We start from the raw sequence: 27340 nt of genomic DNA, 5'->3' as shown, positions 1-27340 counted from the left end.
AGAATTGGGGATAAGAAGAATTACACATTTGGTTCAGGAGATTTAGTTTATTTGTATAGACTTGAATTATTCGACATATCTATACAGTGTGAATTACTTTGTGCTAACAAAAGCGTTTAGAAGCATGATGACAAGTTGACACTGATAAACCTTTAGAAAACTCAGCCACATTGGCCAATCTCTTTGCTTTAAGGAAGTAGCCATAGCTGGTACTGGTAGGTATGAGAAGTTGTTCTCATGCTGATTGGAAAGACTGTTATTAAACAGCAAACAGGTGCATACTACTTTCCCTTCACTAAAGACAAACTTCAAGTCCTCTAAACTGAAAACCCAGGAAGAAACAGTAAACAGTTCTGCCATCATCAGAACTGAAAGCACAATGCTTAGTAGAGTTTTTGAGTATGATCTAAACTTTCCTAGTAATAGATACCATTATTCAGAGCTCTTAGGTTATTAACAATGTCACCTGAGGGGCTGGGCGTGTATGTGTGCAAAATTGGCAAGAAATGAAAAATGTGTCAAAATGCAAAAGTCATGCTCTTTTGTATGTGCTTCAATGTTGTATATAAGTTTTGGTCTTCCCCATAGATATTATGGATTCGGGCTGTATGTTTGTGTAGAGGGCAGAGAGGGGGAGGTAGTCCAAATGTTGATAAATGTTTCTTTGGATGTTTACCAAAATGAGTTTCATCCCTACACGTCTTCTTAATATCATGGCTTCCAGTGTTAGGAAACTTTAGCTTCTGCTTTCTTTAATAGATACAAAATTCTGAATGCAAGTGCCATCCCAGAGGGACAATTCATAGATAGCAAGAAGGCTTCTGAAAAACTTCTTGGATCAATTGATGTTGACCATACCCAGTATAAATTTGGCCACACCAAGGTAAGATGACAATTCGACTGTTTGAATGCAACATTGTTTATGGGGACAATTATATACAGTATTTATTATACTTTCTCTTCCACCCCCAGGTGTTCTTCAAAGCTGGGCTTCTGGGTCTTCTAGAGGAGATGAGAGATGATAAGCTGGCACAATTAATTACACGTACCCAAGCTATGTGTCGTGGGTTCTTAGCAAGGTCTGAGTTCCAGAAAATGATGCAAAGAAGGTACAGTTTGGCTATTACAAATAAAATGAGACATACACAAAGAGACACATATAAGGATCACCTTCAATACCCAAACAGACAACTTGTAAACCATGGACCATACCAGTGGTGGGTTGCCCCCAGTTCGCACCGGTTCTATAGAACCGGTAGTAAAACCGGCAGGAGACTCCACCCACTGCCCAGAATGCTTCTGCGCATGCGCGCGGCCCCGCTGCGAACCGGTAGTAAAGGTAAGTAGAACCCACCCCTGGACTATACTGATGGTTGGAAAATGACTGTAAAATGCACAACAGACTATAATATATAGTATAGAACATTTAGCAACATTCAGCAGTAGTAGATTTGAGAAGTCATGTATGAATGATGTAAGTAGCCATGAAAAATCTCAGGTTCTCAGGAAAGTTCATTGCACAACATGGCAGAATTATGCATTTAAAAATATATTTATTTCACATTTATCTGTATAAACCTTTTTTAAAAAATGGATTTGAAAAGCTTTGTGAAGTGGCATTAATCTATATTTCTTACATATTATATTCTTTAACTTATGTTAATGAAAATTTTATAAATGATTTTGTATTATATATGTGTATTCCAAATTTCTTCTAAACTTATCACTTTTATTTTGCTTTCCTTCCAGAGAATCCATCTTCACTATTCAGTACAGTATTCGTTCATTCATGAATGTGAAGCACTGGCCTTGGATGAAATTGTACTTCAAGATCAAGCCCCTGCTGAAGAGTGCAGAGTCAGAGAAGGAAATGGCCAACATGAAGGAAGAATTTGAGAAAACAAAGGAGAATCTTGCCAAGGCAGAGGCCAAAGTGAAGGAACTAGAAGAAAAAATGGTGTCCCTGATGCAGGAGAAAAATGACTTGCAACTTCAAGTCCAAGCTGTAAGCCTGTTAGATATTAAATATTATTGTTTGATTAAATGATCTAGTACAGTTTAGCAAGCAGTAAATTGAAGCTCGCAGATGAAAGTTCACTGCAGTTTTTGGTTGGGATTATTAAGAGATTTCCTCATATTGCTACATACTCTCAAAATCATATTTACTTACTCTATGTCTGTAATACAGTTATAATTATAATAATCTATAATTAAGAATTAAATGACTTAACATATAAATATATATAAGAACTGTATTGTAATAGGTAAACTATTCTTGTTTTCATATTTAACTATCTACCAATATTCATTAAAGAGTTACAGTTGGGCAGCATCATAAATCAATAAATAGTGAATATATTTGACTTGCTCAACATACAAGAACAATTTACCTTTGATTATTGTTCCAATTAATATAAAGAGAGTTGATCCCTGTGTATTTTTCTTAGTAAAAAGATTTTCCATTAGAATAGGAATTTTATATATGTTAATATTGTAATTAGGAAACTGTTTTTTTAAATAATCTCTACTTTCCTTTCATAGGAAGCTGATGGCTTGGCAGATGCTGAGGAGAGATGTGACCAGCTAATCAAAAGCAAAATCCAACTGGAAGCTAAAATTAAGGAGCTCACTGAGCGAGCTGAAGATGAAGAAGAAATGAATGCTGAATTGACAGCCAAGAAGAGGAAACTGGAGGACGAATGCTCAGAACTGAAGAAAGACATTGATGATCTTGAGCTGACACTGGCCAAGGTTGAAAAGGAGAAGCATGCTACAGAAAATAAGGTACTGGTCAAAAATATACCAAAATTAAATTACTATCCACTATTGTCACTTCAGAATACATAGATTACTATAACTCTGTCTGTTCAACGTTTAAAGGTGAAAAACCTTACTGAAGAGATGGCGGTCTTGGACGAGACCATTGCCAAACTGACCAAGGAGAAGAAAGCCCTGCAAGAGGCCCATCAACAGACCTTGGATGATCTGCAGGCAGAGGAAGACAAAGTGAACACTCTGACCAAAGCAAAAACCAAGCTGGAACAGCAAGTGGATGATGTAAGCATGCTATCATCCCCAGAGAAGAATTGGATTGAGGTGGAGGTACTGCTGTGATGACACCATTACTCTGATCTCTTTGTCTTCAGCTTGAAGGGTCTCTGGAGCAAGAAAAGAAACTTCGCATGGACCTTGAAAGAGCTAAGAGGAAGCTAGAAGGGGATTTAAAGCTAGCTCAAGAATCCACAATGGATTTGGAAAATGATAAGCAGCAGCTGGATGAAAAGCTGAAGAAGTAAATATTAATGTCTATTATGAGGGACTTTTGTGCTAAATGGAGTTTTTTGATTTGGTGGCTAACTATTATATTTTGTTGTGATAAGGAAAGACTTTGAAACCAGCCAACTCCAGAGCAGGATTGAAGATGAGCAGGTCCTGGGCTCCCAGCTTCAGAAGAAGATCAAGGAGCTGCAGGTCTGTCATAGAGTAGTTCCTTCATGAATGGTGAATTATGCTATCTGGAAGCCGGTTTCAGGGTTCATGGTTGCCTCTCTTTCTCTAGGCTCGTATTGAGGAATTGGAAGAGGAGATTGAGGCAGAACGGGCATCTCGCGCCAAAGCAGAGAAACAGCGCGGTGATCTCTCCAGGGAACTTGAGGAGATCAGCGAACGTCTGGAGGAAGCTGGTGGAGCAACTGTAGCTCAGATTGAGATGAACAAGAAACGTGAGGCAGAATTTCAGAAAATGCGCCGGGACCTTGAAGAGGCCACCTTGCAGCATGAAGCCACCGCTGCTGCCCTCCGCAAGAAGCATGCAGATAGTGCAGCTGAACTTGGGGAACAAATTGATAACCTCCAGCGAGTGAAGCAGAAGCTGGAGAAGGAGAAGAGTGAACTGAAGATGGAGATCGATGATCTTGCAAGCAATATGGAATCTGTCTCTAAAGCTAAGGTATTCTATAGAAGTACAGTATAGGCAATGGTTCTGTTAGGCACAGTCAGGATCTACTTCAAATCATTTGATTTATTTAAAAATGTGGACAAAGCAGTTTTCAGTAATTCTTATGCATATGTAAGCATTTGAATGTATAAAAATATGGTGCCATAAGTAAGCAATTAATATTTATATTGAATTTTCAGATTCTAAAATAATTTTAAAAGATACCCACAAACCTTTTACATATGATTTTTATTTATAAAATGTGTGTTACAACAGATAATATGTTCATTTGCATAATTTTTGAGCCATGTGTATAAAATTTACAAACTGTGCAAGAGAGACATGATTTATATGAAATTTACATGAAATATATGATGGGCTAAATATAAGATATGGGAGCATGCCACTTCAGTTATATACTCTGAAGACAACTCTCGCTATCTATTGGTTGTAAGAGTTTGGCACTTGATTTTTTAAAAACTGCTTTGTAATTTACTGGCCTTCTGAAGCAAATTCTGGTACTATATCCTTTGTATAGTATCAGAATTGTTATTGTTAAAACTCTAAAGGACAAAATGTTATCTAGATATATTCTAAAACAGAAAGAACTATTTGTGATTTATAAGATAAATACATTTCCTCCATCCTCCCCTGTCTGAAATGTCCTTTTTGATTCTAGTGTAATACAGCTAGCATCTGAGAAAGACAAAAGACATTGGGGGCTGCCTATTTTATACAGATAAACATTTTATTTTTAAAGAACCATTAAAAGTCTCTGCTTGGAACTGTGTGCTCAATATATGAAAGGCCACTTTTTTTTTTTTTTGGACATTTTACATTTAGGCAAATCTTGAGAAGATAAGCCGTACATTAGAAGACCAGCTCAGCGAGCTTAAAACAAAGGAGGAAGAACATGTACGCACAATTAATGACCTCAGTGCTCAAAGAGCACGTTTGCAGACAGAAACAGGTAACACAAAGGAACAAATTGTGTTATTCTGTAATATTTTGCCATTATAAACATTAGTTCATTTATAATACTTGAATCCTTCCTTCCTTCCTTCCTTCCTTCCTGCCTGCCTTCCTTCCTTCCTTCCTTCCTTCCTTCCTTCCTTCCTTCCTTCCTTCCTTCCTTCCTTCCTTCCTTCTGCCTAGAGAAATTTGTGCAATTTTCTTGTCCACGTTTTTCACTAGAGTCTCACCCTCTTTCTAGGACTTAAGAGCGTGGCCAAGAATCACCCAGATGGGTTCATGCCTAAGGCAGGACTACAACTCACAGTTGTCCAATTTCTAGCCTAGTGTCTTTAATCACCACACCAAACAATTCCCCTTTTGTTTCTACCCCTGTTTGAAGTTGAAAATAAATCCTACTAATTTCAAGAAGACGTATTAGTTATTCTTGCTCTTTGTGACCATTATAAAACTAACTATAATCAAATAGTTAATTTGATTATATATTCAGTTTCAACCACAACAATACACGAGCAAATAATAGATACAAACTCAAGGTAAACTGCTCCAAACTTGATTGCAGAAAATATGACTTCAGTAACAGAGAGGTCAATGCCTGGAATGCACTACCTGACTCTGTGGTTTCTTCCCCAAACCCCCAAAACTTTAACCTTAGCCTGTCTACTGTTGACCTCACCTCATTCCTAAGAGGTCTGTAAGGGGCGTGCATAAGAGCACCAGCCTGCCTACCGTCCCTGTCCTAATATCCCTTTTTACTTACTCTTTTTATGTATCCAAATTATGTTTATACTTTTACCTGTTATCTTATATATGATTGACAAAATAAATAAATAAAATAAAATAAATAAAATGTCTTTTATTTAGGTGAACTGTCCCGCCAAGTAGAGGAAAAAGATTCATTGATTTCTCAACTCACAAGAGGCAAACAAGCCTTCACACAGCAGATTGAGGAACTGAAGAGGCAGCTTGAGGAAGAAGTGAAGGTGTGAAATTTGTCTATGCATTGCATAGATCTTATGCATTATTTGGTACTGCAGTATAATTGTGAATAATGTGTGCATTATTTCTATAGTTATGTTTTTATATTTTAAACTCTTGTTAGACATCCAGCATCATCAATTTAAGCTGGCTGGCCAAATAGATGATAGATAGATAGATAGATAGATAGATAGATAGATAGATAGATAGATAGATAGATAGATGATAGATAGATGGATGGATGGATAGTTAGATGGATAGATGGATAGATGGATGGATGGATGAAAGAGAATTAATGAAGAAGGAACTGCTCTGTAAATTGGGTATTAGGTAAGTTCAGATATGGAATGGACCTAAGAGAGTTTAATATATTTGTTTTACATTTTAAATTTATTTGGCAATAAAGCAAACTAGACAATGTAAATAGATTTCAGACATAAGTAGATTAAAAAAAATAACAGACATAACAAACATATTAAGGTAAAGGTAAAGCATAGAAAGGTAAAAACAAAATTCTGAAAATTACTCTTACTAATTTTTTTTTATCACAGGCCAAAAATGCCCTGGCACATGGCTTGCAGTCAGCTCGCCATGATTGTGATTTGCTCCGGGAGCAGTATGAAGAGGAGCAGGAAGCCAAGGCTGAGCTTCAACGGTCATTGTCTAAAGCCAATAGTGAAGTTGCTCAATGGAGGACCAAATATGAAACAGATGCTATCCAGCGCACAGAAGAGTTAGAAGAAGCCAAGTAAGTGAAAATGTGTTTGTGTGTGGCACAAATGTGTCTGTGAAACAGAAATGGTGACATCATTAACACAAACATTAAAACATCAAAATACATCTTCTAGGCATGATGAGAATTTGTCTATATATATATATATATATTTGATTATAAAATGTGTCTATGTGTAAGTGCTGAGGTCCTACAAGGTTTGTGCTGCCGTCAGAGTGATGGGCACAAATGGCATTATTGCACATGTTAACATGAAAGAAGGCTCTTATACCAATGTGTTGAGGTATTATGATCCCAGGCCTCCCTTAATATGGTCTGTAATTATATTCTATCAGGAAAAAGCTTGCTCAGCGTCTGCAGGAAGCTGAGGAACATGTAGAAGCTGTGAATTCCAAATGTGCTTCCCTGGAGAAGACCAAGCAGAGGTTGCTGAATGAAGTGGAGGACCTGATGATTGACGTGGAAAGGTCCAATGCAGCTTGTGCAGCTCTAGATAAGAAGCAGAAGAACTTTGATAAGGTATTTTGCTCCTGATGATTAAAGAAGAACACTTTGCACCAAGATGTTGGGCCAATTAAATTTATTATCTTATTTCTTTATCAAATTTGTATGACACTGATGACTCATTGACCCTTTACAGATTCTGGCAGACTGGAAACAGAAATATGAGGAAACTCAGTCTGAACTGGAAGCTTCCCAGAAGGAGTCTCGGTCTCTGAGCACAGAGCTCTTCAAGATGAAAAACGCATATGAAGAATCCTTGGATCACCTGGAAACTCTGAGGCGCGAGAACAAGAATCTCCAGCGTAAGCTGTTTTTCTTTTAGTCATGGATAGAACTATCTATTAACTGGGAGAGCTAAGAAAGAAATTGGATGAAGCAGAACTGCCTTTGAGTTCTTTTGTTGTTTGAGGCAAATAATATACCTCATTTGAAGTAACCACAGATGGTCTTATTATTTTAGTACCCAATGCAGAAAATCCCTCCAAGTGTTTTTCTTATCTAAAGTAGTAAAAAAAAGACAGTAGAAACAGCAGCTAGCTGATGTTTCACAATATTGAAATAAACATATCCTATATGATTGAAACATCTTCATACTATCCTTTAACCCAAGGCTGGAATAACCATGCACATGTATTATTCTTATGTATGTTCCTGGTTGATGTGGCAAAATGCAGAGTAATTTTTTTTGTCTTGTTTAACTTATAAAACTTTTTGATAATAAATTCTTATAAGAAAGCAAATATAAACTTTGCTTGATGCCAATGATCTAACAATGCAGAACAATTCAAATATTAATCATTTTTATCCATAAACTGAAGAGCAAGGATGAATGATGAAAATTGCCAATGCTGTCCATATTTTCTTTTCTTTTTTATCTTGTGTAAAACCAATAGAGGAGATATCTGACCTAACGGAACAGATTGCTGAGGGAGGAAAGGCCATCCATGAACTAGAGAAAGTGAAGAAGCAGATTGAACAGGAGAAGGGTGAACTCCAGGCTTCCTTAGAAGAGGCTGAGGTAATCATGTCATTATTCGTAGAAAAGCAAGTAACATTTTAATTAATTAAACAGGCTACTTAAAAGACTGAAAGAAAATAGGTGGGCACTTACCAGATCAGTGCAAAATCCCATTTACCCTAATAGTTTGTTGACCAGCAGGAAGTCTAAATCAGATCATGAAAGGCCTTAGCAGCTCTTGGCCTCCAGTAAATTCTATGTATCATAGTGACCCCCCAATCTGAAGACACCATGAGAAGCAGACAACAATCAGTCTATTATCACAGTATTTAGTAGCAAGCATCCATATGCTAAGAATAAAAAATTCATTTTTTAAATTTCATTTTTTTAAAAAAAATATCTGAAAATCGATTAATTGGATGAATCTTGATTCTGTTCACGAACATGGAAAAACAACCATCTGAATTCATTTTTCTCCAGAGAACATGTACTTTTGGAAGATCCTATTGTATGGCTATATAAATTTATCTTTTATGCTTTAAGGCCTCTCTGGAACATGAAGAGGGCAAACTCCTGCGCATCCAACTTGAGCTCAACCAGGTGAAAGCTGACATCGACAGAAGAATTGCAGAGAAGGATGAAGAAATTGATCAGCTGAAGAGGAATCATGTGAGGGTGGTAGAGTCCATGCAGAGCACATTGGACGCTGAGATTAGGAGCAGGAATGATGCCCTACGGCTGAAGAAGAAGATGGAGGGAGATCTGAATGAGATGGAGATCCAACTGAACCATGCCAACCGTCAAGCTGCTGAAGCACTAAAGAACCTCAGGAACACACAAGGACTGCTCAAGGTACATATGTACTTCTATATTTTATTTATTTATTTATTTATTTTGTTTGCCGCCCATCTTATCACCAGGCAATACTGGGTGACTTACAACATCAAAAGCAATAAAACCACAAAAGTAAATTGTATTTTAAAGATGGAGAGGGATGGAGCAGGATGCATGGTGCAGGTGAAGGTGAGATCATCTCTTATTCCATCAAGTACCTCCAGCATGATATTCAAGAAAGAGTTGCATTTTTTCCCTTATATTGCAACCATTTCCCAAGACAAATGTTGCCATATCCTGTTTTAGGATACCCAAATACATCTGGATGATGCTTTGAGAAGCCAGGAAGATTTGAAGGAACAAGTGGCCATGATTGAGCGCAGAGCAAACCTAATGCAGGCTGAGATTGAGGAGCTCCGGGCAGCTCTAGAACAGACAGAGAGGGCCAGAAAGGTGGCTGAACAGGAACTTCTGGATGCCAGTGAACGTGTGCAGCTCCTCCATACCCAGGTAAGTGAGCAATCATAACATTGATGACTGCATTAATGTAAGAAGGCAAACATGCAAAATATAAATATGAACTTGTAGAGGTTGATGCAATTTTTTAAAGAATGATGTGATGTAGATTCCCATGAGAGCTCTGCTATTTATTTGAAACTTTTGCATGTTGCTCTTTAATTGAAAAACCCAGTAAAGTAGTAAAGAGAGAAGAGCGTCTCCGCTTCAAAACTTGCATTTTAAAAAGCACAACTAAAGAGGATAATTAGTGAAGATAAAACAAAAAATTAAGCAAATTTGGCCCCAGTTCTTAATACTTATATAAGATGTCTCAGCTCTGTCAGACTGAGTGTAGTTGGTTCTATCCACAGCAGAATCAGTGGAGGCACTGTTCTACCACATCTTGTTCCTCTGTAGCTTGAGGGGACAATAAAGCAGGCTGGTCTCATCATAATAGCATAATTTGTCTAGTGTATTTTTAATAACTATAAATACGTTCGGCAATATTTTTTACAAAAGAATAGAAGTCCAAATGACAAAGTCAGCCTTCTTGCTTTACGAAAAGCCTGTTCTTCCCCCAAACAGAATACCAGCTTGATCAATACCAAGAAGAAGCTGGAAACAGATATTTCACAAATCCAGACTGAAATGGAGGAATCTATTCAGGAGGCACGCAATGCAGAAGAGAAGGCCAAGAAAGCCATCACAGATGTGAGTTGGAACACTTTTCCTTTATAACTTTTTTAAAATTGGTCTGAATGGTTTTCTGAATGGTAGTTATTTCTCTGTAAATAGGCAGCCATGATGGCAGAAGAACTGAAGAAGGAACAAGACACCAGTGCCCACTTGGAGAGGATGAAGAAAAATCTAGAGCAGAGTGTGAAGGATCTGCAGCACCGTCTTGATGAGGCAGAACAGCTGGCATTGAAGGGTGGCAAGAAGCAGCTCCAAAAATTGGAGCATAGAGTATGTATCCCTTGTATGCACCTTCATGCATTTCTAACCATATAATAAAGCTTACTGATAGAAGGGCTAAATGTTTATTGTATTTCAGGTGCGTGAATTGGAAGCTGAGGTTGATAATGAGCAGAAGCGTAGTGCTGATGCCATCAAAGGTGTTCGTAAATATGAGAGACGAGTGAAGGAGCTGACCTACCAGGTGAGGAAAGAGATTTTTGATACCTTTGAATCTCTCTTTCTCTCTCTCTCCCTCCCTCCCTCCCTCCATCATCTATCTATCTATCTATCTATCTATCTATCTATCTATCTATCTATCTATCTATCTATCTATCTATCTATCTATCATCTATGTATGTATGTATCTATCTATCTATCTATCTATCTATCATCTCTCTATCTCTCTATCATCTATCTATCTAGCTATCATCTCTCTATCTCTATCATCTAGCTAGCTATTATCTATCTATCTATCTATCTATCTATATCTATCTATCTATCTATCTATCTATCTATCTATCTATCTATCTATCTATCTATCTATCTATCTATCTATCTATCTAATCTTTTCTCATAATTTTATGTGTTTTTCTACTTTGTTCAGTCTAAGGAAGACAGGAAGAATGTTCTGAGAATCCAAGATCTACCTTTGAATCTCTCTCTCTCTCTCTCTCTCTCTCTCTCTCTCTCTCTCTCTCTCTCTCTCTCTCTCTCTCTCTCTCTCTCTCTCTTCACATAATTTTATGTGTTTTCTACTTTGTTCAGTCTGAGGAAGACAGGAAGAATGTTCTGAGACTCCAAGATCTGGTGGACAAATTGCAACTGAAAGTGAAAGCATACAAGAGGCAATCTGAAGAAGCTGTAAGTATTTTTCTGAAGTTGGGGTTGCTTGAACTAGAATTGTGAAAGAGAATACTAGAGAAAGAGTAAAGGTTATTACAAACCAAATTAACCTGCATATGGCAGAATGAGTTGAGAGGCATAAAACATAGTGCTAATTGTGACTGATGCAAGAAGGGTTGTGTGAGAGGCCCCCAAGGGGTGTGAAGGCCTGGAAGGCCTGGTGCTCACCTGCATGTGGAAGCTTGCACTAATACCATAGCTGTTGTGATTGTGAAGTTATTAAATAGCTAATTTTTATAAGAAATCATCAATTTCATATACATTATAGAAATGTTATATATATATAAACCAGGGATGGGTTCTACTCACCTCCACTACTGGATTGCAATGGGAGCGTGTGCACGTGCTTCTGCGCTTGCGCAGAAACTTCTGCACATGTGCAGATCGTTCATGATGACATCCGGGCAGGTGGGTGGGGCCTCCTGCTGCTGTTACTACCGGTTTGCAAGAACCGGACTGAACCAGGAGCAACCCACCACTGATATAAACATACATACATACTATTTATATCACATTTTCAGTACTAATTTTTCTATGGACATGCTAAGGATAAATGCTAAGGATATTAATCCTGATCAGGATGGAGTATATTCCTACCATGGTTCCTGGAGTATACAGCTGAGCTGTAAGGGAAAGGCTGAAGATTGAAATGTCTTGACCTTGCCTCCTGACAGTTGAGATAGCAATTTGGTAGTTTATACTGCCATCTCCTCACAACTAGGACAGCAGTTCTTAAACTGACACAATTACCTTTCTTCCCTGTTTTGAATGTTATTCCACTTTACACTTACGCAAGTATCTCAGCAGTGGCAGTCTCAAACTGGACCTTTGACTCATAAACAAAAAATTACAAAACGCTCCATTAAGCTGAAATGTGTCTAAATTATGCCACTGGAAGTAATCCCCAATTATATGGAATGCCTAATTTGGCATCTTCTCCTTAATCCTGGTGTGTATGTGAGAAAGGGTTCTCAATGCACGTGCTGCTTCTTTTTTGGCAATTAAAAAAATGAAAAATAAGTAATCATAGACTTATAAGATTGAAAGGGACATAGGATGTCTTCTAATTCTTGCATTTATATACACTAGCTACTTCCTGATAGGCAGCAAGAATCCAGTTTACAATTCCAGTATATCTTTAATGTTAACAAAATCCAAGTAACACTATAATTAGTCAAAGATTACTAAATTCTGAAGAACCATTTTTTAAACTTTTATTTAACTCCCACATAAAATAGTATTCTAAAAATAAAGCTAAGCAGGAAAATATTTTCCATCTTTTTAAATCCTCTTATGTTTTCCAATACTTAATTTTTCCCTTACCTTTAAAATAGTCTATTATTGAGGAAAAAATTAAAATATCAACTTGCATTTTTGGATTGGTAGCTTGATGAACTTTTCATCCTGAAGCATGTCCAATGAGGAAAAAATAGGATGCAAGGGAACAATTTCCTGCTGCTCTTTTGCCAGAAACAGAAGAAAAAGATTCACTTGTGGATTTGAAAAAAAAAAAAAAATTGGATGTGACACAAATATAATCCTTTACATTTCCTTCCTCTTTAAAAAAATCATACTATCTAAATCTCTAAATTTTTGCCAGATTTTGTCAATAAATGGAAAATAATAATAATTAATTTCAATAATATTTTTTAGGAGGAACTTTCCAACGTGAACCTTTCCAAGTTCCGCAAGATTCAGCATGAGCTGGAAGAAGCTGAGGAACGGGCTGACATTGCTGAGTCCCAGGTGAACAAACTCAGGGTGAAGAGCCGAGAAGTTCATAAGAAGGTGGTTATAAGTGAAGAATAAACTTACCTGAAAATGGCAAAGTGACCCAAGAGAAGCGCAAAATGTGAAGCTCTTTGTCGCTCCCTGTAATTACTGTTTATTTTGCCTCAATTTGTAGAAATAAAGATTATAGCAATTGGAAAAACCACATTCTGTTATTTATTTTCCTATTATTATTAAGCCTTTTAATACATCTTTTTCATGTCCTCTCTTAATAAAAATGAACTTCCCAACACATAGAAGGAAAAATATGCTTTAAGACTATAGACCAGGGGTGTCAAACTCAAGGGTGCTTAAATCTGGCCTGTGGGGCCGCCCTGGAAACAGCGAAGTACCGGCCTGTGGTGCCTCTGCCAGTGAAATCGGAGCTCAGGGGGGGCGTGCACAATCCTCCCAAGTTCTGTTTTCTCTGGTGGAGTGCTCGGGCCAACACAGGCACCCCTACCATAAGTTATGTCGAGCTGGCCATGCCCACCTTGGCCATGCCCACTCCCCCTGAGGTCCAATACAATCCTGATGCAGCCCTCAATGAAATCGAGTTTGACACCCCTGCTATAGACAGCAAGGAAGTTGGCTTTAATAGGGATATACAGAAACCTTTACCTAGGTAAAAGAGGCTGAAGTATTTTTTAAAAATCCAGAACAATGAGATAACAATTATCCAACTAGGTAATAAAGTGACTTAGGCAGCTTCCCCCTAAATTCATTGAACTGTAAGAAGGAGAAAGGACAGTATAGTCAAACTTGCAAGATTCTGTTACAGACAGACTCAGTAATAGTTTGGGCCTTCCTACAGAAGCCTTCCTGACAAATATATGTACAGTATATGTATGTATGTATATATGTATGTATACGTGTGTGTTTTCGTAGTTTTCACGGGTAGAGGTATGCAAGTTTTGGTGTATTTGGGTCTTTTCCCATGTAATATTGAGAGTATCTTGGCGACGAGGTTTCGACGAGGTCCTGCTCATCATCTTCAGGCTGGTGTCTTCGGCTTCATGCTTGTGCGAGGAAAGCGTGATCGGAGCTGTCGTCTCTCTATAAATACTGGTCGGGAGGTATGGGGTGCTGGCTTTGTTGCTGTGAGCAGGTTGGTTGCCTGTGTTGTAACATCTTTTTTTTTTTTTGCAAAATATTTTTTTTTTTCAACATAACACATAAAATACATCTCTTTCGAGAGCAAAATTTCGATCCGGTCATGAATAGGTACAATTGCTTACATTTTAAAAAGGCTCCACTCACAATTTCCCATTATATCTTTTAAAATTCAAAGTCAAAACATAGAAACATTTTTAGTCATAAACTCTAATATCTTGATCAGAACCATTCTATTATATCACCACCAATTTAATTTCCAGATACATATTTAATTCATTATTATGCTCATTTATAAATTCAATTATCTCTGGTTCTTTTCCAGGCTCTCTTCATTACACCTTTTAACATCAATATTAAAACATTAAAAAAAGAAAAAAATATTCTAATCTCTTAGTCTAATTATTTACCTTACAATTCCTAACCACATATCGTAATTTCAATTTAGATACAGCTCTATTAAATAGTCCAATTTAAAAGGAATGGAAATAAAAGGTGAAAAAGAGAAGGAAAGAAAAACAAAAACAAAGAAGGAGAAAAGAGGGAAAGTAGAAATAAAAAAGAAAAAAGGTAGCCTGTATTGTAACATCTTGATTGGTTGATGGAGTTGATGTTTGCAGATTAGTCAGCTGTTTCATAACGGCAGCATCACCAACTGCTGCACCGCCCCTCCGATCCCCACACAAAGCAAACTGGCACATGCCAGGAACACATGGTAAGACCTCAAACTCGGAACCAAATCAAAGCCTGGGATGTGGCATCACAGCTATCTGCTCAGGACATTACATCAAAAAACTCAGGATATCACAATACTAGAACTCAGGATGTTAACACACAGCCCATTACCCAGGTCGTTAAAACACAAAAGACTAATGGGCACACATCAAGGACCTCACCCACACAGGATGTTACAAAACAGCTGACTAATCTGCAGACATCAACTCCATCAACCAATCAAAATGTTACAACACAGGCAACCAACCCGCTCACAGCAACAAAGCCAGCACCCCACACCTCCCCACCAGTATTTATAGAGAGACGGCAGCTCCAATCACACTTTCCTTGCACAAGCACGAAGCTAAAGACACCAGCCTGAAGATGACAAGTGGGACCTTGTTGAAACGTCGCCAAGATACTCCCAATCTTACATGGGAAAAGACCCGAATACACCCAAACTTGCATACATACATACATATGTTTATTATCGGAGGTAACTACTATAGCTCTTTAAAGGAGAGGTTGCTTCACTATAAGATTAATGGTAAAAAAGCACTAGATTTGTTTCTTAATATACAAATATTTGAAGGTGTCTTAAACTGATTACCTGTTTTTTTAATACCCCATCTAAAAAGATTTTACATTATCAGATTTATAGCCCAGCTGGTCCAGCATTCTATGTCAAATACTGTATGTGGGATGTCAATGCATAGACAGAAGTAAGGAAGTAATATCACAGTATTCCAGGACACTCCATTACAAACTCCAGTTATTTTACAACAAAAAAAACCCCAAACATCTTTAACAGTACAATTGAATGAGAGACAGCCGAACTCACACACCCAAAATTTTCAGGCAATCTTAGAAAATCTCAATAAAATATAATACATGTTTAACATATTACATTCTTATAAGGTTTTTATAACATGTCCCACATATAATCTGCATAATCACCCTAACTTTTCCTCCCTTCCCACTCTATCCCACACTAGTTTAAATCTTACATCAGTTTATTCATTCCGTGGATCTGATGAAGTGAACTGCAATTCATGAAAATTCAATTCAGTCTGAAGAGATGCTACCAAATTCCTCCTCACTTTTGCTTATATGGACTAACACAGGTGGGCTGCAGCACTGGAGACATTTTGGCTTAATCAATTATCTGTGGAATATATTGTCCTGTTCCATCTTTTGATAGTTGTCCTTTTATGTATAAGTTACATTCCCTCAGTCATTCTCTAGAAGAAGTACAAGGAAATAGGATTCAAATAATTAGATGCTTTGCATTTACTATATAGTTCTTTTCTTAGATTTATTAAACCTATGTAACCATACCATAGAACTTCTCAGTTATCTTCTGCAGAGCTCAGTACCCAAAATAAGAGAAGATTCCCTCTCTAAAATTGTTTTTGTGTATTTAAAATCATTGCCAAAGTAACCAACCAGAAAGAATTGTAAGTTCAAAAGTCAGATACGCAGGGCCAGATTTTCCTATAGGCTAACTAGGCTTCAGCCTAGGGCCTCAAGATCAAGAGGGGCCTACATTCAAATTGTTAGCAAAATTAAAATTACACTTTCACTATAGGTGAAAGGGCCTCATAAGTGGAATAGCCTAGGGCCTCTTTTCATCTAAATCCGGCCCTGCAGATACGTGGATAATGACACTTCATCTGAACACATATTTTCTATAGATTTAAGTTGTCTTCTAACATGGTTCTATGATTGGAGAAATAATGGTTAGAAGATAAATGTATTACTGTAAATTTTATTTATCTAGCCACACATCTCACTTTTACTTGACTCTAGACGGCTTACAAGAACACAAATAAAAATGCAGGATACATTGTAAAACAAGAATAAAAACACATAGCAGCAATCTAATCTGTCATCCATTCAACCAGGCTCTGACCCACATCCAGCTTGTGCACTAAATCAGGTTCTCAAGGTCTTATGAAAGGCCAATAGGGATGGGCCCAATCTAATCTCAGGGGGAATGATGAAAGGGCGGGTGCCATGGCAGAAAAGGCTGTTCCGCTGGGCTCTGTCAGCTGACACTCCTTAGCTCACAGTATCTTAGCTGTCAGCATCCTGTTCCTGCCAGATTGGATAGATGGGTAGAAACAACTGGGGAGAGACAGTCCTTGTAAGTAACCCAGTCCTAAGTCATGAAGGGCTTTAATGGTGACATCCAGGACCTTGAATTGCACCCAGAAGCATACTGAAAGCCAATGGAGCTTGTAGAACAATGGTATCATACATACAACTGGTACCTTCCTGCTCTGCTGCATTGATTATTGTACACTGCTTGGAATCACCTTTTCTAAGATGGGCAGCTACATTTGATTAATAAAATAAATAAATAAATTTTATACCAGTTGAAGCTTCTGGATATTCTTCAAGGGCAGTCCCATGCAAAGTGCATTATACAGTAGTTCAGTAACTACTGAAACCAGGTTGGGCAACACTGCCAATAGTTGGCTTATTCACCTGTTGTTCTAGCCCAGTTGTGGCAAATCTTTTCTGCTTGGTATGAATTCAGAAATTCAGAAAAAGTGGCAAGTCTCTCTCACACGTATTCAAATATAAGGGAAACAATTCTCATGAATGAAGGCAAACATACATGTCGCAGGATAATGCTGCAGGATCCAATCTGGTTCGATCACCGGGACCAGAGATTTATTTTTCAGAGCTTTTGGACTCATGCTAGAGCCCATCTTCAGGGGGCCCTCCAACAATTCTCTATCTGTGGGGTCCTTGGTGCTCTCTGAGCTTGGTTGTTTTCTTGCAAACATTTCATTATCCAACTAGGTAATGAATGAAACATCTGCAAGAAAACACCCAAGCTCAGAGACCTCAAAGGCTCCCTCAGTTTAACACTGAGCTACAAATAGAATTCCCTTCTATCAATTCTCTACTCCCTCCCCCTCTAGATCACCATGAATACCCTCTGTTTTAGCTGGATCACTTCCTTACAAGCTAAAGTTAGAAGTTCAAGGACTTCTTTGCAGAGAGGAGAATACACTTAAGACAGTATAATGGTTTCTTTTGTCTAAGACCTCCTAAGATCTTTCTTTTCCTATTAATATTTTGAAAAACACTGTGGCTAATAGGTTGCTGGTTCAAAACCAGAAAAAATTTTTTTTAAAAAAAATTACTATTTCCTTCATCCACTTGGCTTACCCCGTGCTAGCTGAGGACTAGGGTTTTAACTCAGGGAACAAGAGAAATGTTGATATGCTGAAACCCTGCACTAGATTTTTTTTAAAAGGCCTTAACTATATGTATAAAAAATAAAGATTGTCCTACACCAGCTGAATTTCTGGCTCTCAGCTTTCAGATTCTTGGAATGTATTGATTCTTGGAATGCCAAACACTTGTGTAAATTAAGTTTGTGCCAAACTTGAAATGCGATTCCACAAATTTCCCCTAAGGTCACATCAGTCAAAATCAGAGCCACCCTGCCAAAAGGGGCAGTTACTTCGGATGACAGCTAGAGAGATGTACTGGACTTCTTTTTTGTCCTTTGTAATGAAGCTGGGCCAAAAGTTTAGAGTGAGTTTAGAGTTTATTAGATTTCTATACCGCCCTTCTCCCAAAGGACTCAGGGCGGTGTACAGCCACATTAAAACACATAGATTTACAAAATTTAAAACCAATTAAAATCGAATATATAAAAAATTTGGCCCACAAATTAAAACACACATTCGTATTAGGCCCCTTAGTTAAGAAAATATATTTCTGAAGTCTTTCTAGGACCCAGAATTTTTATGGTTTGCTATGTTTACTGCAGACGTGAAGGAAAGCTATTTTCTAAAGATGGGGAATTTTTTCAAGCAATACATAATCTCAAACACATACCAGTTTGCTGTCTTTAATTTTGAGACTATAGCCACAGCTGCTCATTGAGAAACATCAGACCTATGGAATACATTAACCTCCATCAAAATCTACTCTCTTCTTTTTCAGAGTATTTTCACTTAGGGTTCTGTGCATGCATTATTTCTTTCTTTTCTTATTTTAACAATAAATTAAACCAAATTGTTTTTGTATTACTTCAGGACACTTTTTCTGGTGAGCCCTTTATTTTTTTCCACATGTTTTTGTAGGCCAATCACACTTACTCTTTTAGTGCTGGTATTCTTTAATCTGTCCCTATAACTTTGCTTTAGGGCTGGTGTTTCTTTTACTGTCCCCTTTCATGTGTTTATTTCTTGTCCTATTATCATTTTCTTTTCTACCTGTATTGATGACTACATCCATCTTTTTAATTTTTAATATTTTTGCTAGCCACCTGTTCCCTTTCCAGGAATATGCATTTCCAATCCAGTGCTGGAGGTACCTCAATTCAGTCTCTTGCCTCTAAATTACACTTTATAAAGATCAGGAATTATTACTTACAGTATTTCAACCGATTAACAGAATCAAAGCACAATATATAAATTCCCATACACAATCCGCTCCCTTTGACAAATTATTTATAGACTGATCCATGGTGCTGATATGTCTAATTAAATCTATTTGCGTCAAATATGTATGAGAATCTTGCTAAGAGTTGCTAAGATTACTGAAACAGTTTTGACCTTAGAAAGAAGAGGAGGGTTCTGTGCATGCAAATCACTTCATATATAAGTAGCCTAGGGACCAGCCTCTTAGGTCCTTGCACCAACAGCTTAAAGGTAAGAGGGTGTAAAAGGAATTGGAACTCACCCTAATTCTTCACATCTCAATTCATTCCTGTTGGTTTGGGCACAACTGAGCAGGGCTGCCTATGTCACTAGGGATTTAAAATCTACTTCATCCATTTAAGCTACATACTGGACGTTTTGTAAAGGATCTATCATTTTTACTTTGCAGTAACTGGCCAGCTCGAGTCTGCATTTAAACCCATAGTACCACACAAGGTAAGACCCTGATTGATTACATCGCTGGGGACAGCCAGCTTAATGGCAGATAAATACTAGGGACTGATATGCATGCAGTTCAGGGAGGAAAATGCTTCCTTTGGGTTGTGTACTGTGTATAATATGTCATAGATTGCGTTGAGGCTGCATTCCATTACAAGTCAACTAAGATAGTGACCTCAAAGATACTGGTACCAAACTTTCTAAAGGATTGTCTGCATTGGTACAAAGCCATTGATCAAATCCACAAAAGCACCGCTACGATGGAGGTCCAAATTTTGGATCATGATAAGATTTAACATACGAGTGCATGATCATTTGAAGAATATGGAATGTACAAAAGATTTTGACATGAAATTTCCCTTAAGACACAGTTTGTGCTTAAAATTAACTATGGTCGTAAGCAATTAACATCTCAAGAGGAAATACAGAATTATTTTAAAGTGCCTCCTCGTGTTGACCCACTGTTGACTCACCAGATGGAAATAATAGTGCAATAATAATAATTGAAATATGTTTCAAAGTCCAATAGTTGAGACATTCTACTTTAGCCAAGCAGGCTGCATACCCAAATTTAAGTGAACTTCCAGAGAAAGAAACTTCCAGAGAAAGAAACTTTGCTGAATTAGATTTTAATAAATTTCAAAATCCAATTGTTTTTGTATGACACCAATGGGAAACAGTAAATAATTTCATGACAATCTAAATATGGAGAATAATGAGATAAACTAAACTTTTATAACTATTAGGACATTTCATATATATATATATATATATATATATATATATATATATATATATATATATATATATATATATATATATATATATATATATATATATATATATAAAATATACTGTCCAAGTGAGCATTGTCAAGATAGATTATAGTATCCTTATTTCTTAAATTTAGTATCTCTATTTTAATATGTTTCCCATATTATTCTTACCCAAAGAATAAAGTGTATATCTCAAGTGTATATTTGAGATCTCAAGTGTATATTTATTTGATTAATTTATATTTTGTCTTTCAATTACCTGGGCAATTCACAATTATAAGCAAAGTTTACATTTATCACGTAATTTGGTGGATGAATTCTAGCTGCTCTTTCAGTCTTAGTGGTTTACATAATCCAATATCATGAATAATGGAACAGATCTCATGGATATGAAAAGATTTATGACATGAAATTCAATATTTGTGTAAGCAGTAAAATCTTCTATTTCCACATAATAAGATGCTTTGGTTCAAATCAAAGAACAGAGACAAATTCCATGTTGTGAAAAAAGGCCAAAAGCAAAGTTAATAAGGATTTCCACATTTTCATGAATTGGCTTGTGTGTTTCTTTCCTTTAGTTTTCTTCCTGCACAATATAAACTGCAGCTATGGCTTCAGACGCTGAAATGGCCGCATTTGGGGAAGCTGCCCCTTTTCTTCGAAAGACAGAAAAGGAAAGAATTGAGGCCCAAAATAAGCCCTTTGATGCCAAGAATTCAGTTTTTGTGGTGGATCCCAAGATCTCTTATGAAAAAGGCACTATCGAGAGTAGGGAAGGAGGGAAAGTTACTGTCAAGACTGAAAGTGGAGAAGTAAGTAAAATATCTACGTTTGTTTATTTGTTTGACTGATTGTTATAGTTGCCTAACTCTTATAACTCTTATAAACAAACTTCCATCAAGGAAATTATACAGTTCAGTGTTTAATTCCTTCAAAACACTTCCATTTTTGTTGGGTTCATCTTGAGTTCTGGCCCAGAGCGAAGGGAAAAAACTGTGTTTTCAAGGTCTGAAAGCAAAACCAGAATTTCAGGGGGAATGAAGTTCAATAGGGCAGGCATTGTGATAAAAGGTCCCACTAGGTGACATTGTTTCATAGAAAGGTCCTAAAGCATGTTCATTATGCAAGATTTCATGGGTTGAGCAGAGACAATAAAGTGCAATTACTACAGTTTTCTTCTTTCTGTTTTCTAAGTTGATACATGCAGGTCTGTTCTTTCCTCCCTAGACTGTAACTGTGAAAGATGACCAAGTCTTTTCCAGGAATCCTCCCAAATATGACAAAATTGAGGACATGGCCATGATGACTCATCTCCATGAACCTGCTGTCCTGTATAATCTCAAAGAGCGTTATGCAGCCTGGATGATCTACGTAAGCATATTCTGTGGTGGAATTTTTCTACCTTTTTATGCAGTGACTGGTTTTAAGCCTTCCTAAGAATCCTTTACACCAAATAACTTATGTTAAGTTCTCCTGTTTACTGTTAAATCAATTCATTAGTAACCCTGCTCTTTAAATTCAAAGTAACTACAGTGCTTGTTTCTAAATTATGTCTTCCTTTCCTGATGTTTCAAGGAAACAGATGTTATATATTTATATCAGGGGTGCTATTCCTACAGGTTCTGGAGAACCGTTAGCAGAAATTTTGAGTAGTTTGGAGAACCAGCAAATGCCACCTCTGGCTGGCCCCGGAGTGGGGTGGGAATGGAGATTTTGCAGTATCCTTCCCCTGCCATGCCCACCAAGCCACGTCCATAGAACCGGTAGTTTAAAAATTTGAATTCCACCACTGATTTATATATTTGTTTATGTTATAGATTTTTAAATAAATATTTGATTGAAAACACTTTTTGAAGAAATTTTCAGCAAAAGACGAAATAGATTAAGCAAATTCTGTTTTATTTTTTGCAGACTTACTCAGGTCTCTTCTGTGTCACTGTTAATCCCTACAAGTGGCTTCCAGTGTATAATCCAGAAGTGGTAACTGCCTACAGAGGCAAAAAGCGTCAAGAGGCGCCTCCTCACATCTTCTCCATCTCTGATAATGCATATCAGTCCATGTTAACTGGTGAGTAAATGGTTAATTAAGAAAGAAGGAGAATAATTTTACAAGTCACCTCAGTGGGCTTCCTACACAATGTGGCCTTTAGGTCAGATGCTTAATATGCTTAATCCTGTGGAGTTATAGAAATTAATCATTTACTAATAGTAATAATTTTCCTGCAGCTTAATTTCTTGCTTTATTTTTTAAGAGAAAGAAATATGAAATGTCAAATGTGTCATGCAAAAAAGGAAAAAGGATAATCAATATTCAATGTGTATGCCAATGAAAACAGTATAGGTCAAATTTCTCCTCTGAGACTAAGAGCAAATTCTAGATTTGGATTCTTTTTCTTGCTTTACCACTAGTTTCTACAACAATTTCCCCCCCTAAGATATGGAACCTCAATTTCTGAAAACCTTAAAGATGAAACTGAGACTTGATGTTTCTGCCAGGCCTCTGAACATATGCAGTCTTTATATGTCCAGCTCTTAAATTTTCCCCAGCACGATTGACTAAGCCAGTTAAATACCCTTGGGGTACAGACAGACAAGATATTAATGCTTGATTAATTTTAACGATTTTTTTTTCCCATAGCATTCTGTATTGTGAAATTACAGTCAATTTTATTAATTTGTGGTTTAGTATATTTTATCATTCCAAAAGATTAATTGATTCAATCATTTGTATATAGGGCTAAATCTTGAGTATAATATCTTGTGCACCCAAAATGTAACTGCTTCCAAGTTGCCAGTAACATTCACATATGATATTCTTTGTACATGTAAGGAGAATTATGTACAAAGAAATGCATGGAACTGCCAATTTATAAATGTTCAATAAAGCCTATAATCTATAGCTTCATATTCTATTTCTCTGTAAGTGCAGAGAAATGCTGTTATAGCGAAAAGGAATGCTTTATAGAAATTCCCCAACTTGGCTGATTAAGTAATATTCCATCTGTATAGCTAACTTTCATTCAGGACACATTCCATTGCATAATATTCACATATTTGTCATCATTGCACATTTATAATGTTCGACAAATAAATGTTTGATTTTTCAGGGCTTTTTCTTCTTTAAGTGGACAGTTTTAATATTGCATGAGCTCCCATTCAGTTCATGGAAGTTCACAGGGAACTATAATTTTTTAAAAATCTGTGATTTTTTTTGTTGTTTCTTTCCAGATCGTGAGAATCAGTCTATCCTGATCACGTAAGTTCATTTCCTTATTAAAATCTGTATTTGCTTTATGGCAGAGTACTCCAAATCATTAAATAATAATTTCTTAACATACTTGTAGACTTCCAGAACATAGAACCTGATCTTGGCTACCTGCTCCTTCAAATATCTCATTTTATACTTTTACTGTTAGTAAATACATAATAAGGAAACTTCACAAGTTTCAAAGTGGGTGACCATGTCACTTGGGTTTTATACCCTTTTGATGTCCTAGTTTGCTTACTCTTCCGTAACGGGAGCTCACATTTCAGTTGTGGAGAGATTGAACTGCATCTTAACACTCTGTTTACCCCTTTGGTCAACAGTGGAGAATCTGGTGCTGGAAAGACTGTGAACACAAAACGTGTCATTCAGTACTTTGCAACAGTTGCAGCTGCTCCTGACAAGAAAAAGGAAGAACCAGCCCAACAAGGCAAAATGCAGGTAGCTTGTCTGCCAGAAAAGAATGACCTGTGATTACATGACATTTTTGAAGGATTGATGATACAGAGTCTGACAGGGATATTTCTTTTCAGGGCACTCTTGAAGATCAAATCATCAGTGCCAACCCCTTACTGGAGGCTTTTGGAAATGCTAAAACTGTCAGGAATGACAATTCGTCACGTTTTGTAAGTTTCATGTTGAAACTTGGCATGATGTAGAAATACACAGAAGATGCAGCCTTGGATTTGTGATAATATTTCTTTTCTTCTTTAAAGGGCAAATTTATTAGAATCCATTTTGGTGCCACAGGCAAGCTGGCTTCTGCTGACATTGAGACATGTAAGAGATCGTGCTTTTGTGTAAGGGGTTTACATTGTAAGGGATTTCTTCCCCACAATTCTTTTTTCCTTCTCTCTCCATTTTTCTTTCTCACATTCTTTATTTGCTTGTTTGTCCTTTCTTGCCAGATCTGCTGGAGAAGTCCAGAGTTACCTTCCAGCTGAAGGCTGAAAGGAGCTACCACATCTTTTACCAGATCATGTCCAACCAGAAACCAGAACTGATTGGTAAAAAGCATCTTTTTACTCTTCCCATGACAATATGCTAACTTTGAGCTCATTGTTGCCATAAATGATTTCTGTCTTGAATAAAGCAAGTTTTATTTTTCATTCAGAGACACTCCTGATCTCCACAAACCCATATGACTTTCACTTTGTAAGCCAAGGAGAAATCACGGTTGCCAGCATAAATGATCAAGAAGAGCTGATAGCTACAGATGTAAATGATACAAATACCTATAAATATTTAAAAATCTATTACTGTACTCTAGGTCGAAGTGATATGAAGAATAGTTACTTATCTTCATTCCCTTGCCAGAGTGCCATTGACATCCTGGGTTTCAACGCTGATGAAAAAATAGCCATTTACAAGCTGACGGGAGCCGTCATGCACTACGGGAACATGAAGTTCAAGCAGAAGCAGAGAGAGGAACAGGCTGAGCCAGACGGCACGGAAGGTATTTTCACAGTTGGTGATGGAATTACCTGCCCAAACAAAATCACACAAAATATCTCTTGAAGTTCAGCTGTTTTAATTCGAACAGCTGAAGTTTAATACATAAGAATGTGTTTCTAAGGCTGTGGAGGAGCTAACTTCTGAGCAGTGTATATTTGTGTTGTTAGTCATTTAAGTGAAACATCCTTTCACATCTCTAATAACTTCATAGGAGATGATCTGATAACTTGAATGAAGATAAATAAACTTCATAGTTGCACTAAAGCCAGGGAATTTCCTCTCTAGACTGCCCCACCCACCATCTTTCTGATATTAAGATGACGAACACATAGTCAATAATGAATTTGTAAATGACAGCTCCCTAATTATGCAGAAAAGACAGAATATGTTAATTGCTATTTTGTGCAGTTTTTACATGTAATACTTATGTTAAGAAATAAACATTGCAGATATACCTGGATATACCTTGCAGGAAATTAATCTGACTTGACTTCAGTACTGCGGAGATAATAAGTTAGAATTTGAAAATAATGCTTTCTTTCATTGTCCTATGCACTTAAAGTAAATATTGTTTGTTTTTAATAACATCCTAATATATTCAGGCAATCCTTACTTACTCACCAGAATTGGGACTAACAACTTTGTTACTAAATGGTGTGGTTATAAGGTGAAAAAATCATGTGACTGTGCCTGACTTAAAAATGGCAGTTTATCAATTTTGGCTGTTGTTATTAAGTAAACCACTGCAAGTCACTAAGTGAGATGATATGTGACTAGAACTTGTGACTTCCTGCCAGCTTTCTCATTGACTTTGCTTGTCGGAAGCTGGCTGTGAGGATCACAAATGTTGACCATGTGACTGTGAGATGCTGTGACCATTGTAAATCCATGATGTTTAGCAAGTATCTTCATCATGAACACATGAACACAGGGAGGCTGCAATGGCCACAACTTTGAGGATTGGTCACAAGTTTTCTTATTCAGCACTGTCATAACCTTGGATGATCACTGAACAAATGGTTAGTAAGCAAGGACTATCTGCACTGTAATATCCAGAAGAGCCTGGATAGCTCACAGACAGAGCACTGTAATTTAACACCAGCTGTCTGCAATTAAAGTAAAATCGAATCTCGCCAGGCTCTTTTTTTTTTTTAATTTTTTTTTTTTAACATTTTATATTTTAAATTACTAACATTACAAACAACATGTACAATATTTCACCCTGTGCTATACATAAGAAAGGAAGATTTGGTTCTTCGGATATATCCTCATGATTGCCAAAATCCACGTTCTCAGGGTACAGGTACCGAAGCATCCAATTTTCCCAGCGCATAGTCCACAAATGGTTTCCAAATTTTCCAGAAAATGTCTTCTTTATAGTCACCATTTCTAATTTTAATATCACATGTCATTTTATCATTTAAAGCTAATTTCCACATTTCACAATACCATTCTTCTATTCTAAAATTCACATCTAATTTCCAATATCTGGCTATTATAATTCTACCCATTATAATCATAATTCTAATCAATTCTTTCTCATATTTTGTTGGTTCTATTTCCTTAATTAGCAACAGTAATATAGTTTCTGGTCTCAATATTATTGCTTTCCCCATCATTTCAAATATCATTTCCTCCAATTGTTGCCAAAACTTTTTAACTTTATCACATTTGTACCACATATGTTCATAAGTCCCTAATTCCATATCACATCTCCAACATTGTTTACTAATTTTTTTATCCATCAATGACAATCTTAATGGAGTCAAATACCATTTCCAAACAACCTTATAATTATGCTCTTTAATCCTTACAGATAAAGTCTTCATAATTCTACTCTTCCAATTCACGTTCCAATCTAAATCTGATATTTTAATATTAAGTTCTTTTTCCCAATTCATCTTCATCACCCTTTGTGGTTTTCCATCAAAATTTATAATCTTATATATCTTACTAACGAGTCCCTTTAGCCCAATTTCATCTTTCATAATTTGGAATACTAAATATTCAAATTCAGTTTTACTTCTACTTATCGAACAATTGTCCCTTACCTTCTTAGTCCATTT

General features: G+C 36.8%; 2 protein-coding genes and 1 long non-coding RNA gene across 3 annotated transcripts in view; 2 read left to right on the top strand and 1 right to left on the bottom strand.

Annotated features, from left to right (window-relative positions):
* LOC117676608 (uncharacterized) overlaps positions 1–13198 on the top strand; it is a 60791-nt gene extending 47593 nt beyond the window's left edge. The window contains exons 57-77 of the mRNA XM_087885161.1: positions 760–883; positions 973–1109; positions 1750–2005; positions 2542–2784; positions 2881–3057; positions 3147–3292; positions 3381–3471; positions 3560–3949; positions 4781–4907; positions 5774–5892; positions 6439–6635; positions 6956–7139; positions 7261–7426; positions 8018–8142; positions 8626–8934; positions 9223–9426; positions 10000–10125; positions 10210–10380; positions 10469–10573; positions 11137–11232; positions 12928–13198. Coding sequence (XP_087741287.1) covers positions 760–883; positions 973–1109; positions 1750–2005; positions 2542–2784; positions 2881–3057; positions 3147–3292; positions 3381–3471; positions 3560–3949; positions 4781–4907; positions 5774–5892; positions 6439–6635; positions 6956–7139; positions 7261–7426; positions 8018–8142; positions 8626–8934; positions 9223–9426; positions 10000–10125; positions 10210–10380; positions 10469–10573; positions 11137–11232; positions 12928–13083 — 3649 coding nt within the window. The 3' untranslated portion in view covers positions 13084–13198. The remainder of the gene's footprint in view (positions 1–759; positions 884–972; positions 1110–1749; positions 2006–2541; positions 2785–2880; positions 3058–3146; positions 3293–3380; positions 3472–3559; positions 3950–4780; positions 4908–5773; positions 5893–6438; positions 6636–6955; positions 7140–7260; positions 7427–8017; positions 8143–8625; positions 8935–9222; positions 9427–9999; positions 10126–10209; positions 10381–10468; positions 10574–11136; positions 11233–12927) is intronic.
* Positions 13199–19525: 6327 nt separating this feature from the next.
* LOC117676612 (myosin-1B) overlaps positions 19526–27340 on the top strand; it is a 28080-nt gene continuing 20265 nt past the window's right edge. Inside the window, exons 1-12 of the mRNA XM_060688651.2 lie at positions 19526–19550; positions 19729–19775; positions 21133–21366; positions 21782–21925; positions 22466–22622; positions 23783–23810; positions 24143–24260; positions 24353–24445; positions 24536–24599; positions 24728–24826; positions 24934–25037; positions 25137–25275. Coding sequence (XP_060544634.2) covers positions 21163–21366; positions 21782–21925; positions 22466–22622; positions 23783–23810; positions 24143–24260; positions 24353–24445; positions 24536–24599; positions 24728–24826; positions 24934–25037; positions 25137–25275 — 1150 coding nt within the window. The 5' untranslated portion in view covers positions 19526–19550; positions 19729–19775; positions 21133–21162. The remainder of the gene's footprint in view (positions 19551–19728; positions 19776–21132; positions 21367–21781; positions 21926–22465; positions 22623–23782; positions 23811–24142; positions 24261–24352; positions 24446–24535; positions 24600–24727; positions 24827–24933; positions 25038–25136; positions 25276–27340) is intronic.
* The window catches only part of LOC132710971 (uncharacterized), a 47660-nt gene continuing 44079 nt past the window's right edge, over positions 23760–27340 (bottom strand). Inside the window, exon 5 of the long non-coding RNA XR_009621712.2 lies at positions 23760–25303. This is a non-coding gene — a long non-coding RNA (uncharacterized LOC132710971). The remainder of the gene's footprint in view (positions 25304–27340) is intronic.

Source organism: Pantherophis guttatus, chromosome 2, assembly GCF_059756535.1.
Source record: "Pantherophis guttatus breed Tessera chromosome 2, ASM5975653v1, whole genome shotgun sequence".
Lineage (NCBI taxonomy): Eukaryota > Metazoa > Chordata > Lepidosauria > Squamata > Colubridae > Pantherophis > Pantherophis guttatus.
Note: the sequence above shows the minus strand (reverse complement) of the source record. Positions and strands in the feature narration are given on the sequence as shown.